At 35.4% G+C, this 16,659-nt stretch overlaps 2 protein-coding genes across 12 annotated transcripts in view; one reads left to right on the forward strand and one right to left on the reverse strand.

The window, feature by feature from the left end:
- The window catches only part of pHCl-1 (pH-sensitive chloride channel 1), a 300,587-nt gene that overhangs the window by 128,713 nt on the left and 155,215 nt on the right, over positions 1-16,659 (forward strand). The window lies entirely within an intron of this gene.
- LOC141454413 (uncharacterized) lies at positions 3,877-8,931 on the reverse strand. The gene is made up of 3 exons (XM_074128602.1): positions 8,792-8,931; positions 4,155-4,289; positions 3,877-4,065 (listed from the first exon to the last, which is right to left on the reverse strand). Exons 1-3 carry the CDS (start codon positions 8,840-8,842, stop codon positions 3,913-3,915), a joined length of 339 nt encoding a protein of 112 aa, XP_073984703.1. The 5' UTR covers positions 8,843-8,931; the 3' UTR covers positions 3,877-3,912.

Genomic DNA, 16,659 nt, shown 5'->3' on the forward strand with positions numbered 1-16,659 from the left:
AATACCACTGAGACAGCTTTTACAACAGGCGGGCTAAAATAAGTGCTATATAACCCTTATTTCGATTAGTAGGATGCACAGCTTTAAAAAAATTGAGCATAGAATGATTTTAAATAAAATAATTCCAAATTTATTAGGTCAGAAACGTATAAGATGGGGTTTGGTAAGTGTAATGAAGGGGAAAAATGGATGATAAAAACTCTGGCTTAAAGAAAATGTATTTGTTTGTTAGATATGTTAAATGGTTACAATTAATTTTAACAACGGTCCACTGGTTGTGTTCTCTTAGCGTAGTTCAATTACAATTATCCGTGTCACTGATTATTGCCTACAAAATTCCATTACCAAATTTGAATTGAATTGTTAGTTATAAGGCCAAAAGAGAATACTAACCTTTAAAGTGTATCTTCTGATTTTACCAACAGTGTAACACAAATGCATGCAGCATCGCATTACAGGACACATCACGGTTAACAGATATTCTTGATTACACTGCTCCATTGAAGAAGCTAGGACAAATGTTATCATTGTAAATATTAAACAGTACAAGTGACATGCTGCAACCTGTCATATCATGTCAACTGATTTCTCGCTATCTCCCAAAATATTGAATGCCATTTTGATCAAATCCTATCCACATTTTGAGATCATATCTCGCAGTTAGAATCATCAATCACATTCGTGGAGATATTGCAGTGAACTGTACAGACATTTTTAGTAGCCATTTGCTTTTCGGATAACAGAGGTTCAAAGAAGCGATTCTGTATTTGACTTTGGTGTACAACTATACATTCTGCAATCAGGAGGCTAATTTCTTGGTAGACATTGATTACTGGTGAGCTAGATTTTATGAACGTTAGAATGAAACACCATACATACCTACTTCAGTGGTCTTCAACCTTTAACACTGTGAGGGACCCTTGGAGCTCATGGTCCTTCTTGAAGGAACCTCATGTTTAAGTTGGAGATAAAATAGTTTATCACAACTTTTTTTCTACTCAAATTCGCAAAATTGTTCTTGTATCTTTATTTAATTTTTTAATACAAACATCTTAATAAGACAATTGTATATATGATTTCCACTTTACGTGCGTTTTGGCTGAGCATATAGTGATCACTCGGCAGAACCCCTGTCAACGTTCCAGGTAACCCTACGGTTCCGCGGAACCCAGGTTGAAGAACCCCTGCACTACTTAAAAAAAAGAAATAAAAAAATTTAATTTGCCCTTAAGATTTCGATTTTCCGAAACGAATAAAATGTTTCCTTTAAATTTGTTTCATGAAAAAGGAACTTCATTTTTGAGAAATTTCTCAAAAATTACTCCTAGAATTTTCTGCACACTACAGAAATACACTTGGATCCATAATTCAAGAAAAATTCGTTTTAGGATCACTGGAGATGACTCGGGATAGGTCTCTTCTCTTTAAAAGATTCAATCAATGATTTTACAAAGTGCATAATTTACTAAAAATTGAATATTATTGAAATTTTTGGGTTGTGAGAGAAGTATGGGTTGAAATTTTAAGGATTAGTAAGAGACAGACGTAGGAACCGAGCTGTTAGAGGCGAGACCTTCAAATTTTTGGGTTGTGAGAGAAGTATGGGTTGAAATTTTAAGGATTAGTAATGAGATAGACATAGGAGCCGAGCTGTTAGAGGCGAGACCTTCTAATTTTTGGGTTGTGAGAGAAGTATGGGTTGAAATTTTAAGGATTAGTAATGAGATAGACATAGGAGCCGAGCTGTTAGAGGCGAGACCTTCAAATTTTTGGGTTGTGAGAGAAGTATGGGTTGAAATTTTAAGGATTAGTAATGAGATAGACATAGGAGCCGAGCTGTTAGAGGCGAGACCTTCAAATTTTTGGGTTGTGAGAGAAGTATGGGTTGAAATTTTAAGGATTAGTAAGAGACAGACGTAGGAGCCGAGCTGTTGGAGGCGAGACCTTCAAAGCTAATATCGTCCTACCAAATTTATTGTGTATGGTATCTTATCTTTAGGGATTCCAACTTGTTTGCTCTGAAAGACAAACGTTTTAATGTCTGCAACTGTGACGCAAAAAAGCAAATGAAAGAAGTAACTCGAATTTTTTTCGCGGAATAATTGGATAAGAAACAAAGAATTGAAGAGATTTGACGTTTTTACTATTGTAAAACTTACTTTTTTTAAAAATTTATTTGTTAAGTTACACCAGCGCTAGATGCACTATTACTAACAATGACAATAACTGGTACCACGATCAACTCACTAATTGAGGGGAGAAGTAACCCAGTGATAACACTCCCTAAGTCGTCTCCCCAGGATTAGCTACTCTCCTCAGAAGAGAGAAAATCGCGAGGCCACTGGCTGATTTTAATCGTCTGGGAGGATGATCCGGATGGTGATGAGATGATAAATGGCGGACAAGAGGATTGTAGAATGAGAGTGCAAGTTCTGATGAAAACTTTTATAGCGAGTTCGTGCAACCTGGACCTACAAACGGAATTTCCAAGTCTGTGCGGATAGTTTGATTTGAAACGTAAAATGGAGCCGTTAACGATAGTACGGAGAATTTTAGACTGAAGAGGTTGAAGTTCTGTGAAGATTGAAGCGTTTCGTTGAACCCCACAGTTCAACACCTGTACATCCAGGTGGGTTTTAGTAATAAATTGTACATCAGTCGTTTGTTATTAAGTGAAAGATTAGAACGTTGGTCTAGTAGTATTTTAAGTTGTTGATAACGCCTGTTAACTTCAGTTCGCTTAAGTCGTGTGTGCGGGTGTATTGTATTTAAACATTTATTATTTAAAACATTGTTCTGGGATAAGAAATTTTAAGAATAAAGTGGAAGAAAGATTGATGTTGCAGCTCTCCACTTTTTGAGAAAATTTTTGGGCCTACATTTCAGGTCAAAAATGAATCTACATTAAATTGAAGTTAACATTTTGAAGTTTACAGAGACTTTCAGTAAACAATGTATAATATTCATAAGATATGTATCTTGAGAAATACATTAATATATGGATGCATAATGTAATTAATCGTAGAAGATATTGTAGTAAGAACTACGAGTAAGTACTGAAAGGCGACAACGATCATAGTGTTATTACACAAGAAGGAACCCACAGCCTTAAAGATTGTTATTAAGTGAAAGATTAGAACGTTGGTCTAGTAGTATTTTAAGTTGTTGATAGCACCTGTTAACTTCAGTTGGTTTAAGTCGTGTGAGCGGTTTGTAAAACTTAATTTAAAAAAAAAAAACAAAGAGGAAATGGGTGTGACATTTAGCAAATTTGAACGGCAACAGCTGTACAGGAAGAGTGGACAGAATGGTTTCCTGCTGAACAAGAAGAAAAGAGAAGAGAACCAGATTTATAATATCTGATAAGACGAACTGAGGGATCAGAAAGAGGCATAAACTGGAAAAAGAACGGCGTAAGAGAGCTTTAGAGGCAACTGGTCTTCAGAGCCGTCATCTAGAAACTGTCCTCAGTTTCAGGCGCCACGTTAGCCGATAGGTTAGAAGCGAGACCTGTAAAGCTAATTTATGTATTGTGGTATTGGGTTCGATTCCCGGTCTAGCCCTTGGATTTTATTTAAAGGTTAATAAAAGAAATTTACAGTAAAGTATGTTTGCTAGTCGCCTCCGTTCACGACACCTAATTTGGTAGTTGGACGTAAAGCGCGGCTGAAAAAATAGGCAATTACTTTACTTAACTTTACTTTTAGTGTAGGAGTCTTTTTTATATATATATATATATATATGCACTGCGAGATCCATATTCAATGATGCGAAAAAGAAAATGAATTTGGATTTCAACTCTGAAAAAATAGAAAAACCCGTTCGGGCGGAGCATGCATCAGATGTTTTCCTTTTTATTTATTTATTTTGTGTGTGTGTGTGTGTGTGAAATCAAAGGAACCTTTATTAACATTATTTTTGGGGAACATCGTGACAAATCATAAAATTCACTTCAAAATTCTGCTGTTGCGGCATATAGTAAAATGTGGTCTCGCAGAATACTGTGGTATTTTCAGGCGTTCTCGCATGAAAGTATAGTTCGTACATTGTATTACTTCCGACTGGCTGCAAAACAATTGGCGGCAATAAGTATTTACACAAAGTATAAAAAGTTTTTACTTTTTATAACTACAACAATAGTTAATGCTACAAACCTCTGAGTAACCGGATATAATTTCTTCTAATTCCATATCATAATTAGCATTCGCTTTCAACATTGCTTCCATCGGCTTTGTAATTTGTAGCTGATTTTCTTTGAATACGTCGCAATTATAACATATTTCTTGAGTCTAATAAAAATAAAATTGAAATACCTTAAAAATCATAGACAGTTTTTCTATGTCAGCAACCAAGAAAAAATAAGTTTTGCAAAAGCATTCATGTTACACCTAAACATGATTTCCCATAAGGCTAAAGTTTCCTTAGGATACTGTAAAAGGCTGTTTGGGAAAAGTTGGGGACTAAGCCCTAAGATGACACTCTGGATTTACAAGAGTGTAGTAAGACCCATGGTGTCACATGGGGCGGTGGCTTGGTGGGCAAAAACCTTGCAGGTGGGTGGAGTCCGGGCGCTCAGTGGTATTCAAAGGCTAGCTTGCCTGAGTGTCACAGGTGCCATGAGGACTTCCCCTACTGCGGCCTTGGAGGTTTTGTTAAATCTGCCCCCACTGCACATATACATTCAGGGCGTTACAAGGGCCGTTGTCGTTAGGCTTATGGAAGGACAAGCTCCTATTACCGTCAGGCATGGAGGAGCATATCAAGAGTTATACGAGGAGCTGGAGGCCGATCCTATTTTGGGCCTGCCTTCGGATTTTATGGCTCCCAAATATAACTTCGACAAGCCGTTCAAAGTCTGTATTGGAGACCGGGAGGCTTGGAGACGTGGACCCCCAGTGTTGGGAGATTGAATGTGGTACATAGATGGCTCCAAGATGGAGGAGGGTGTGGGAGCGGGAGTGTACGGGGTGAAGCCGAAATGTAGCTTTTCGGTTAGCCTAGGGAAACTAGCTACAGTTTTTCAGGCTGAGCTAGCTGCAATTAGGTTCTGTGCTACCGAGATTGAAGGGCGAGGAATTATTAATTCTAAGGTCGTAATTTTCTCGGATAGTCAGGCTGCTCTACGGGCAATTAGTTCCTATCAGGTTAACTCAAAACTGGTTTGGGACTGTCTGGGTGCCCTGAAGGAAATTAGTGACCAAAATAAGGTCTTTCTGGTCTGGGTACCTGGTCATTCAGGACATAAGGGTAACGAAGCGGCAGATTTATTGGCCCGGGAAGGCTCTGCGGGATACTTCGTTGGCCCGGAGCCCTGTTTTGGGGTTCCGAAGTGTGTTAAGACTGCGACCATTAACTTATGGGTGCAGAGTAGGTCTCAGGAGTGGTGGCTTGCCACCACTGGGCAGAGACAGGCGAAGGAGTTTATTAAAGGCTATTCGCCGAGGCTGACTGCAGAATTAATCCGTCAAGGCCGTGGGGCTATTAGGATGATTGTAGGCCTATTAACTGGCCACTGCAGACTCAGAAAACACATGCATCGCATGGGCCTGGCAGATGATAGCCTTTGTAGGTTCTGTCAGGAAGAGGAGGAAACGGCACTACACGTGTTGTGTCAGTGTGAGGGGCTCGTGTGGCTAAGGATGTTACTTCTCGGGGAGGAAAAACCAAGGCCTGTGAGTTTTACCCAAAAGTCACTCTCCAGCATTAAGAGTCTAATTAAAAGGACAGGTCTGGAGGGTGAGCTTTAAAGTTAGGGGAGCCACAATAGACCCAAAGGGGTCGCAGTGGCGTAGGCCCTGAGGCCGCCCTAGTCTAATCTAATCTAATCTAATTCATGTTAGCTTTACTTGACATAGCGCTGAATATATCGTACATTCAGATACCACGTTTACAGCTCTCGGATCCAAAGAACCACCAAATGAAGTGGATCTTGGTAAACCGAAACTTAGAGCAACCAGACTAATTCAATGATTTACTTACTATACGGTAGTCTTAACAGTGAAGATTCAATCTCAAGTATGTACAGAAAGGAAGAGAAAAATAAAGGCAGTAGATGCTTCATTAAACTTGAGAATACTTGAAAATTTGTTTAATGATTTTAAGATCCCTCTTTACCTAAGTTTTTGTAAGAATTTAATCTTAAAAACACCTCTTTTTTTAACACAGAAAGGTATTTTATTATTATCATATTTTTATTTATTTCGTTATTTACAATCTACTCGTATATACAAGGTGACCAGAGTTATATGCTCCACACACTTTTTTTTTAACGGCGGGAAATTTCGAAAAAATAAAAAACACGTATTTAATCATTTTTAGTCTAGTTTATTTTCAGTGATTGACCCATTTTTTTAAACCCTTGTATCTCGAGATACAGCATCCAACTTTTGTTTTTCAAATGGAACGTTATATTTTTTGTTGCATATTTTTATAGTATTTGAGCTCCTAAAAAAAGCAAAAAAACAATTTTTGAAATCGGATAGGTTTTTCAAAAGTTATAGTAATTTAAAATATGAAAAACAAATTTCAGTTTATTTACAAAATTACGTTATTTTTTTTAAAGAATCTGTTCAAACTGGGCACAATCAACGGATAGGCAAGCCAAAACTCTGGACTCCCACGCGCTGTTTGTAGCAGCACTTATGGTGGCGAAGTCAAGATCTAGGCAGGCCAGAGTTATTAGACGTTAAACACGTATTTATGTTTTTTATTTTTCCGAAATTTCCCGCCGTTAAAAAAAAAGTGGGTGGAGCATATAACTCTGGTCACCTTGTACTATACATAAGGGGGAACCCGTAAATATTGTCCATAGGCCTACTGTGTGTAGTACATCTAAAGTGGAGTTCAATGACGTATTGGCCAACTTCATATTTTCCACTGTTCTTGAGTGACGTCACTTTAAATTTTTTTCTAAAATCATTACTTTTTTCCAATAAAAAATGTTATTACTCAGAAAGTTTTAGTCCGAATTCGATTCTGATGACACGGTTAGAAAGACAGATAAATTTTTTAAAAATTGACACAATTTTGAAGCATAAATTATTCTCCAAACAGCCTCAATCTTCCTCCGAATGTTGGAAAAATAAAAGTAATCGAAATTTTTAAGAAAACTCATTAGGCCCTTACGTGATCATTATCAGCCCTAGATGCTGGCACTTTTTATAAAAGTTTCCTTGTCTAATGGGCTTTTAAACGGTATATCATTTTCCAGGATTCCTTTTATCTTCGTATGAGAAATTACGTTTGTTTTACAAGAAAACGTGTTCACGAGCACTCAACAGAGTTAGTTTATCAAGTTGTTTAATTCATTGAAAACTCTTTTAGATGGACCAGTAGTCAATTTTTAAAGTAGATTGTCTTACAATAAGAAAGTCAAAGGTTACAAATTGCACTTTAAAAAAAAAAAAAATTCTAAACTCTCTGAAATATAAGTTTATTGCAAAAAAAAAAAAAGTAATTATTATTAGAGAAAAAATTTAAAGTGGCTTCACTCAACAAAAAGTGGAAAATATGAAGTTGGCCAATACGTCATTGAACTCCACTTTAGATGTACTACACACAGTAGGCCTATGGACAATACTTACTGGTTCACCCAGTATACAACAAGTAAGTAGGAAGATAAATGGACGCGTGAAAGGCAGGAGGAGAGAAACTACCCAGTGGTAGCACTTTTTACAGGATATAATGATCTTTAGGTCTTCAGACTGCAAGGAAGTCGCGGGTTCCATTGGCGATTCAGACGGCGAGTATTGTCAGAGATGTTCAGAGGAGGCGAGAGACTGTACAAGATGATTGGAGCAACTGGAGAGAGTAGTATGGAATTTTTGGTATTTAGTCTTGGCGAGTTGGTGTACGAAATTTTTTTCTAATATAACTTGTTAAGCAATAATGTTTTCAATTTTTTTTCCACTTATAATACCTATCCTCTAAAAAACACTATTGAAATATGATATAAGGGGCCAGGCCCGTTTCTTGGTGGTAGGCGATCTACATCTGCCTATAGTGAGTGGCTTAATTTGCCTCAAATTTAAGGGGCCCCGCTACCACTACCCAGAAAATGGTTTATTTTTTGATATAATTGTTTAATTTTTTTAAAAATTATGTTATTTGAACTGAATCCAAGGCCAACAAGAGAAAGAGGGAATGAGTGATGAATTCTGACGTATGCTGGAAGAGCATCTTGACTTTGCGAGCAAGTTGGTGATAAGGTTTCTCAAATTTCTGTTTGATTGTATTGTGATATTTTGGTTTTTAATGACTAATCATTTCGCAATGAAGACTAAAGGTGAAGACCTGGATTCTTGTTAGAAGTGAAGGGGATTTACCTGCCAGGACAATCCAGGGTTTGGTACAATTAGCCACCAGTGTAAAGTACCATCGGAAACAAGATCATCCCCGTGAGTCAATAATAATAATAATATGGGATATCATGTAACAATCTTGACTATTAATCGATTTGTTCGTAAATTTTAGAAAGTTACATCAATAAATACTTTTGCACGTCCCCTGAGCGTTGCATGGTACGATAATCGTAAAGCAGAAAGGAGTGTGATGTGGTCTTGTATTCTACTCGTAAGTTCTGATAACAAAAGTTTGTGAAGCACCACTAATTTAACATAAAAAGAGTTAATTAATAAAGTTTATCTGTATAGAAATTGCGAGAATTTCAATCTAATAGAAATTTAAAAAAACTAAAACATAAACTCAGGCAATAAACTAGATATATTGTTGAAAAGAATTAAAGTAGCGTTATGTAAATAGTACTACAAGACTGTAACACTGTTTAACTTACACCATATATCGTCACGGCCACTAGCAGAAGAAATAAAATGCTCCAAGTCATTCTCAAAGTACTTTAGGTATTTTTGAAATGCCCCATATATATTTGGAACGCCTCTAAGTAGGAGCAGATACTGGTATTGGTCTAAAGGTAATGAAGAAGTAAATTGTTTTAGAAGACATTAATTCAGTTTGAATAACTCATAAAGCAGAATTACCTGTAGGAATCACAATAGACATTGTTCTACTCGCAAAGCAATTATCTTAAATAACAATATGAATTGCTGTCTCGTTTATGTAAAATCTATAAAACATTTTGCATTAATTAATCGTACTATTTAAAGGAAATGAAAATCGGGTATGTCAATTAAAAATCTTAATATTTTCTTGAATTTTAGAGTTCTACCCAAATATGTGTTGAATTTTAGTATCGTACTAAACAATGTTACAGACTTTTTCAGTACAGTAAAAGATATTGTTGAAGAAAGGCTTAGCGTCATAGAACCGCTGACTAAGTAACTGATTCCCTGCGAATAAGTTTCCAACTAAAGTGTAAAACCTAACAATAAGTATAAGAATTGAAATTCACTAGCGATTTTTCAAAATGAAAGCGTCTGAAAATTTGAAAAAAAACTGATATTCTTCTGGTAGACTTTAAATTTTTGATAGAAATTTCAGTCTCCTTTATATTAAGCAGTACAAAATTTGGCGCATTAGGAACGAAGCAACTTTATTCATCTGCTCTATAACCTAATTAAATAAAATGCTTTATTCAAGTGAAATTATTAGATCTATGTGCATAAAGTTTAAAGTGGTTTTTATTGGGACAAATAAATATAAAAAATGAAAGATAATTCTTTTAAGTCGACACTCTCGTTCATTGGTCAAATTCGATCGTTTGTTTTATTACATATTTTATTTCTTATCATTTTATTACTAATATTATACAACTGATGAATCTGTACAATACATTGAAATGGTATTTAAGAAGGTAAGATATTCACATCTTTTTCTCAAAAGTACGCTTAAGTAAATTTCTTGTAAACATTTTTTTAATGAAAGTTATCCATCATTTTTATGTATAGAATGTGTACACCAAGTAAAAACACTGTCAAGTCAAAAGTGTAGTGCCAGACAGAAACAAGTGAAGTCGATATCTCTTTACTAAAATTATTAATTAACCTCTATTGATGGATTTATGTTTGAAACTAGTCAGGAATACAATAAACATGCTTATTACGATGGACTAAATTAATGATTAAAATGTCGTAATGGTCCATCGTGGTATGTAGGCGTTTCTCCTAATATAGTACGTTATAGACTCTTCTCTATTAGCAAACAACACGTTTGGTTCCGCATATACGAGGGTCATTTGAAAAGTCCGTGCAAAAATAAAAACTACTTAATTTTTGGGGGTAAACCTTTTTTATTTTTCAACATAGTCTCCTTTTAGGCTTTAACACTTCGTCCAACGCTGCTCTAGTTTGTTTATCCCTTCCGAATAATAGGATTTGTCCAAGTCTGAAAAATAGCCATTCGTTTCTGCAATCACCTCCTCGTTTGAATAAAATCTTTTTCCCGCCAGCCATTTCTTCATATTGGGGAAAAAATAGTAGTCCGAGGGAGCCAAGTCTGGAGAACAGGGGGGATGTGAAACGAGTTGGAACCCTATTTCCATTAATTTTGCGACCACAACTGCTGAGGTGTGAGCTGGTGCGTTGTCGTGATGGAAAAGGACTTTTTTGTGGGCCAATCGTGGGCGTTTTTCTTGCAGCTCGGTTTTCAAACGGTCCAATAACGATGAATAATATGCACCTGTAATAGTTTTACCCTTTTCCAGATAGTCGATGAGGATTATTCCTTGCGAATCCCAAAAGACAGTCGCCATAATCTTTCCGGCCGAAGGAACGGTCTTCGCCTTTTTTGGCGCAGATTCCCCCTTGGTAACCCATTGTTTAGATTGTTCTTTGGCCTCAGGAGTGTAGTGATGTATCCATGTTTCATCCACAGTGACGAAACGACGCTTAAAGTCCTGCGGATTCTTCTGGAACAGCTGCAAACCGTCCTTGCAACACTTCACACGATTTCGTTTTTGGTCAAGCAAGAGCAATCGCGGCACCCATGTTGCGGATAGCTTTGTCATGTCCAAATGTTGATGCAAAATATTATGTACCCGTTCATTCGAGATGCCCACAGCACTAGCAATCTCACGCACCTTCACTCTTCCGTCACCCATCACCATATCATGGATTTTATCAATGATTTGTGGAGTAGTAACCTCAACAGGGCGTACAGAACGTTCAGCGTCCCTTGTGCCCATATGGCCACTCTGAAAATTTTGAAACCACTTATAAACTGTTCTAATTGAAGGTGCAGAGTCACCATAATGTTTATCAAGCTTCTCTTTAGTCTCCTCAGGCGTTTTGCCTTTCATAAAGTAGTGTTTAATCAACACACGAAATTCTTTTTCGTCCATTTTTTGAAAATCACTCGACTTCCTCGATTCAAACGAATACCAAACACAAAGAAATAGACCGATCTGGCTGAAACTTGGTGTGTGTTCTTCCAAGAGATGCTACTAACTAAACATAACCTCGATACGCGCCAGTGGTGCTATCTCTCTGACTTTGCACGGACTTTTCAAACGACCCTCGTATTAATCCATCATCACTTCAATTGATTTCTCTAATTTCTGTACCGTAATATCTCGTGCAGCTATAATTTTTATCCAAAATAGTTATTTTAGTTGTCAAAGTGGATAATGGTTCTTTCAACATTCCCTCACTAGGTTTTTATATACAGTCGAACCTCTCAATAACGGACACTGGCGGGGGATAGCAAAGTGGCCGCTGTTTGGAGGTGATTGTTAGAAGGAGGTAGGCAAGTTTCATAATGAAAAAATATGGGTCTTTTTCCAAACATATATTTAAAAATTGTTTATTATTAACAGATTTAAAAACGTACATAATTGCGTAATTATTTAGCTACATGATCAAATTTTTCTTAATTATCCAAAAAATTTATCAAAAGACTACATATTATTGACTTAATTAATAATTTTTATAACAATTTTCATAATAATCATCACATTTATTCATAACAATAATAATGTATGGTAAAGTTATCATCATACTATCATCTATTATTAGAAAAATAGAACAAACCTTTCGGCAAGTTGACGATGGCTCGATTTGGTTTTTACAAAATCTTCCAACACATTTATTTTCTCTTCTAGAGTTAACCACTTTCGTTTGAGGGACATATCGGAAAAAATAATATTGTTCGTCCAAAGTAATATTGAAAAATGATTAAAATGGTACAAGATGTATGGAGCTTATATAGGAAACTTTAGGAAAAACCAGAAAAAAAGAAAAACTTGAGAGGGTATAATTATTTTTATCACCGCGTCAAACGAACTTTTAATAATAAGGTGGCCGTTGGTGGGAGGTGTAACATTTAATCCGTTCCCCAAAATCAATGTCCACGGTCGTTGTGTAGAGTGTCCGTTAGACGGAGGTTCTTTTAAATAGAAAGTGTATAGGGGGTAAAACAGGGAAATCCAAAAACTGCCCGTAAATGGAGGTGGTCGCTAGTGAGAGTGTCCTTTATGGAAGGCTCGACTGTAGTTAAAAAAGAAAAGAATTAAAAAAATATATTTATAATTATTCCAAATATAAGTAAATATAAGCTGAAATAAATAGTGGTTACTATAGTAACACTGGCAAACATTTAATTACCAATTGATTTTTTATTAATCAATTCATTTTAGTGTGTCAATTAGCCAGCTGGATCTCGTAAGTTCGTGTGATAAAGAATTGATAAAGAGCGCTTTTCTGAATGAACATCTGTATGAAATGGTAGCCGGCGGAGCTGATAATTCGTAATTTCCTCTAACAAAACCATTTCTACGCATTGTGCGGTTTTTCTATCTGCAAATATTATCAGATTGATAATTTAATACGCTGCTCACTTCAAAACGTTCTTCAAGATAATTGATTTGAGGGTTTTAGGAGGACGATGGGGCGGTCATGTCTCCTAAAGAATTTCGGAGGCTAGGGGTGCTGGGCCATTAGCGCCTTTCACACGTTTACAGAATAATTCTTAGCCACTCGAGCTGGGAGTGGCACTTATTGTCTTTTTGGGCGTTCACATCACTGTATATAGATAGGTTAGTAGGAGATCTCTGAGTGTAAAAATTTCTCTCATATTGCCTTCTCTAACATCGATCTATAACCAATCGAAGAAGTGGAGTATAGAGTATTTTTGAGCCACCTTTTATCTTACAACCATTTATCTTTTAACTTTTTTACTTTATAGAAAATGTAATTGTTTCATCCTTGTATAAACCTGGCTTCACAAGATGGAAAATCAAAGACAACACTGCTAAATGCAAATTCATATTCTATTCTGTTGTTATACAGTCTGTTATCTTAGGCTTTACCTATCTAAGCAACTCTGAAATGAGAGAGAGAGAGAGAGAGAGAGGAATTCTACGAAAGGTACAAACTTCTCTCTAGACTGCTTGATCAACTTTCTAAACTCTCAATAGAAAGCAAAAGATTTTGTATAAATAAAAGTTATTCAACTATTTACTATGGAGTTGAAGACTGGTGTCAGTAAAGCCTTTCAATTCCCTACCATTTCGAATTATTCCAGCCAAAAATCTCTCGTAAAATAACCAAATATAACTTTGCCCGAAGATCCTAAAATCGCCTTTGCCAACCATCTAGTAACATCCTGCAAACGAGATCTTTTATTTCTGTTTTATGATGACAACTTAGTTCATTTTTTTCTTGTTTTTTTTTGAAATAATTAAATAAACTCTGAATTCTTCAATCAAATTAAAATTGGGCACAACATAATTGAAATAAAACATATTCTGCATTCATTCATAAACCTTAGTTGGTGGTGAACCGTAATATAAATCTGCAATATAATTTATTTTTGTTATTGCATAATTTCATTCTTTATTAATACCTATGGAGGGAAAAATAGTGAAAAAATTCTAGTGTACATTATCTAAAAGAATAATTGACCTAAAAAGTCTTAATGGCGGAACGTAAAAGTGGTATGTGGGCGTGTAATTGAGCGTGCCTCCCTTACGATTCTATTGGTCAGTATGCCCGCCCACTATACACTTGTTCGATCCGCCATTAGGATTTTTTAATGTTAATTATTTCTGTTAAAACTATAGTTTAGAATTTTTTTTTCTTTTTTTTCCATTTCTAGATATTTCATAAAGAATCCACTTAGGCAATAAAAATTAAGTTTTTAACTTAACTGTTTTATTACGACAAAATTCTTCAATCAAATCAAAACTGGGCACGTCATAATCGAAATAAAAGATATTCTACAATCATTCATAAACCTTAGTTGATGGTGAACTGTAAAATAGATTTTCAAAATAATTTATTTTTGTTTTCACATACCTAATTATTGCAAGGAAAACTCACTTGAAGTAAATGTTGCTAAAGCCGTCGTAGTGCCGTTCAAGAAAGCAGGACCGATAAAACATATTTAACCCCTCTATTATAACAAAGAAGTGGTTGAAGTAAAATCGGATTTCATTTATTTGGGAGTCCCTTTTTCCTCTAGTGGAAAATTTAGGAAAGCTTCTGAGCATTTCGTTGCAAAGAGTCAGCTGGCGATTCCTCAGGTGTTAAAAATTTTAAATAGTTCCAAATGTGACACATGGCAGCCTAGAATTCGTTTATTTGATTCTTTGGTTTCAAGTATTCTACTATTGTTCTGAAGGGTGGGCCCTCCCCTACATTGAAATGGTAGAAAAAATACAGATAAAGTTTTTTAAGTTATTGTTGGGCCTACCAATACATACACCGGACTCATATGTACGAGTGGAGACTTGTCAAGCACATTTGGGGGTCGCAGTTTTTAAAAGAAGTATAAAGTGGTGGTATAAATTGCTGACTATGCCAAAAGATAGTTTACCTAATATTTGCTTCACAAGATTAATTGAGATTATGGGTAATAGAAAGATACCTTTTAACTGGGCCACGTATTTATTTAGTTCCCTCGTTACTATGGGGGCTCAAGATATATGGCAGGCTCAGAATCCTGAACTTTTAAAATGAAATATGAAAAATATGTTTGAGAAATGTACCAATAACTGTTTAAGTCGGGATCTTGATACTGCTCTCGGTGCTGCTTATAATTTACACTATAGACATGTTTTGCCCCCCTTGTTAATTGACGGGTCTTATCTCTCACTGAAGGTGCTCCTGGCTAAAATTAAATTGCTCTCCCAATTACGGCTGGCATCTAAGAAATATCCAACACTTTGGGTCCTAGGGAAGAAGTATACCCTAAAAATGTATGCCAGTTATGTAATTTAAAAGAGCTAGACGATCTGTCGCACTTCTATCTTGTGTGCCCTCTGTATTCTGCCATGAGAAATAAGTTTTTGCAGAGATTTATCGGCCTTCCAGATGCATTGTTATCACTCCTAAATGTGAACACCATTGAGGAAATAAATGAGTTGTTTCGTTTCACCATTCAGGCTCTCAGTCTGAGGGAAAAGAAATTAGAATTGCTGTTGTAAATGATGGGCTGGCTCTGTAGTATTGGTACCTGTATATTTGGTATTTTTCCACCCCTTTTTTTTTTTGAGGGATTTTATTTTTTTAAAAAATTGATTATTAATAATATATTTGTGAAATGTTTGTTTTGTATCTATTTGTGCATGTTTTTTCATTCCGCTTTAAAGATTTGTTTATTGGCTATTTTAAATATTTAAATATTTTAATGTTAAAGTAAATAGTTTTAATAATTTGTTTTAAGAATTCGTATTAATTAAAATGTATTGCTCAAGGTATGATTTATAGTGGGTCGAGCTCCACTGTTATGCAATTTTGTATTGTGGCAGTGAATAAAAAATGATGGTTAGTTTTCACATAATTTCATTCTTTATTAAATACCTATGCAGGAAATTCAGCCCCACTTTTGGTATTTATTCGTATTTTACGGCCAAAAATGTAAAATAATCTTAGGTCACTATTTTTATTAGAAAGATAAGAAACCTTATTAAAAATGTCTGGCAGAACTGATCGTCGAAAACTGCACGAAAAAGCATAACGTTAAAAAACACCAAACTTTGACAATTTTTTTCTCTTATTTTATAAAAGATAAAATTCCTAAATTATCTTTCAAATATAGGGCAAATCCTTCTTTATAACTGTAACTTTTTTTACAAAAACCCAGATCCTTACATAAGAGACAGTATTGTGAGTTTGCCATTATCTATTTATTTGAATATTGTGATTGAAAATTAAACGTCTTACGCGTACAGTATTTTGAAAGAGTCCCCCATCAACTTTCGATATTGAATCGATTTATACTGGGCTTCCATGTTTTAACAGCAACATCAGTTTAACTGTCATCTATGTGGGTGGACATACTAGAGATGTCCCAGATTTCAGCAGCATTAATACAGTTCTCTAGATAGGTAAAGATAACTCAGCTTTTCAGTTACGGTAAGAAGACAATACCAGTTGATGGGTTTGATTGAAATGATAAACGATTACTAGAGCTTTGTTGTCTAAAATATCTTCTACCAAGAGATAGTAAACTTCTAACTGTTCTCTTTTGTCTTTAAGTATCTTCCCAAAAATTCTGTCAAGCTTTCGTAATTTTTTTGGTGATACTTAAACGTTAAACAAGAGAAACTATAACTTTCGGGAAGAAATTTCGAATTAGATCGCATTATATTTTCAAAATAAATTGTTTTCGTTCGTAAATTGTTGTTTGAAGGTTCCCAAGTATAGAAAAAATTGGGTGTTAGTGGGTAATATTTCACTCTGATTTGCTTGTGCGCTTTAAAGTGTTGTAAATATATAATTAAGTTAAAAAGAAGACTTTAAATTA

Source organism: Rhodnius prolixus, unplaced genomic scaffold (assembly GCF_049639745.1).
Source record: "Rhodnius prolixus isolate KJV_2025 unplaced genomic scaffold, Rpr scaffold_9, whole genome shotgun sequence".
In the NCBI taxonomy this organism is placed as follows: domain Eukaryota; kingdom Metazoa; phylum Arthropoda; class Insecta; order Hemiptera; family Reduviidae; genus Rhodnius; species Rhodnius prolixus.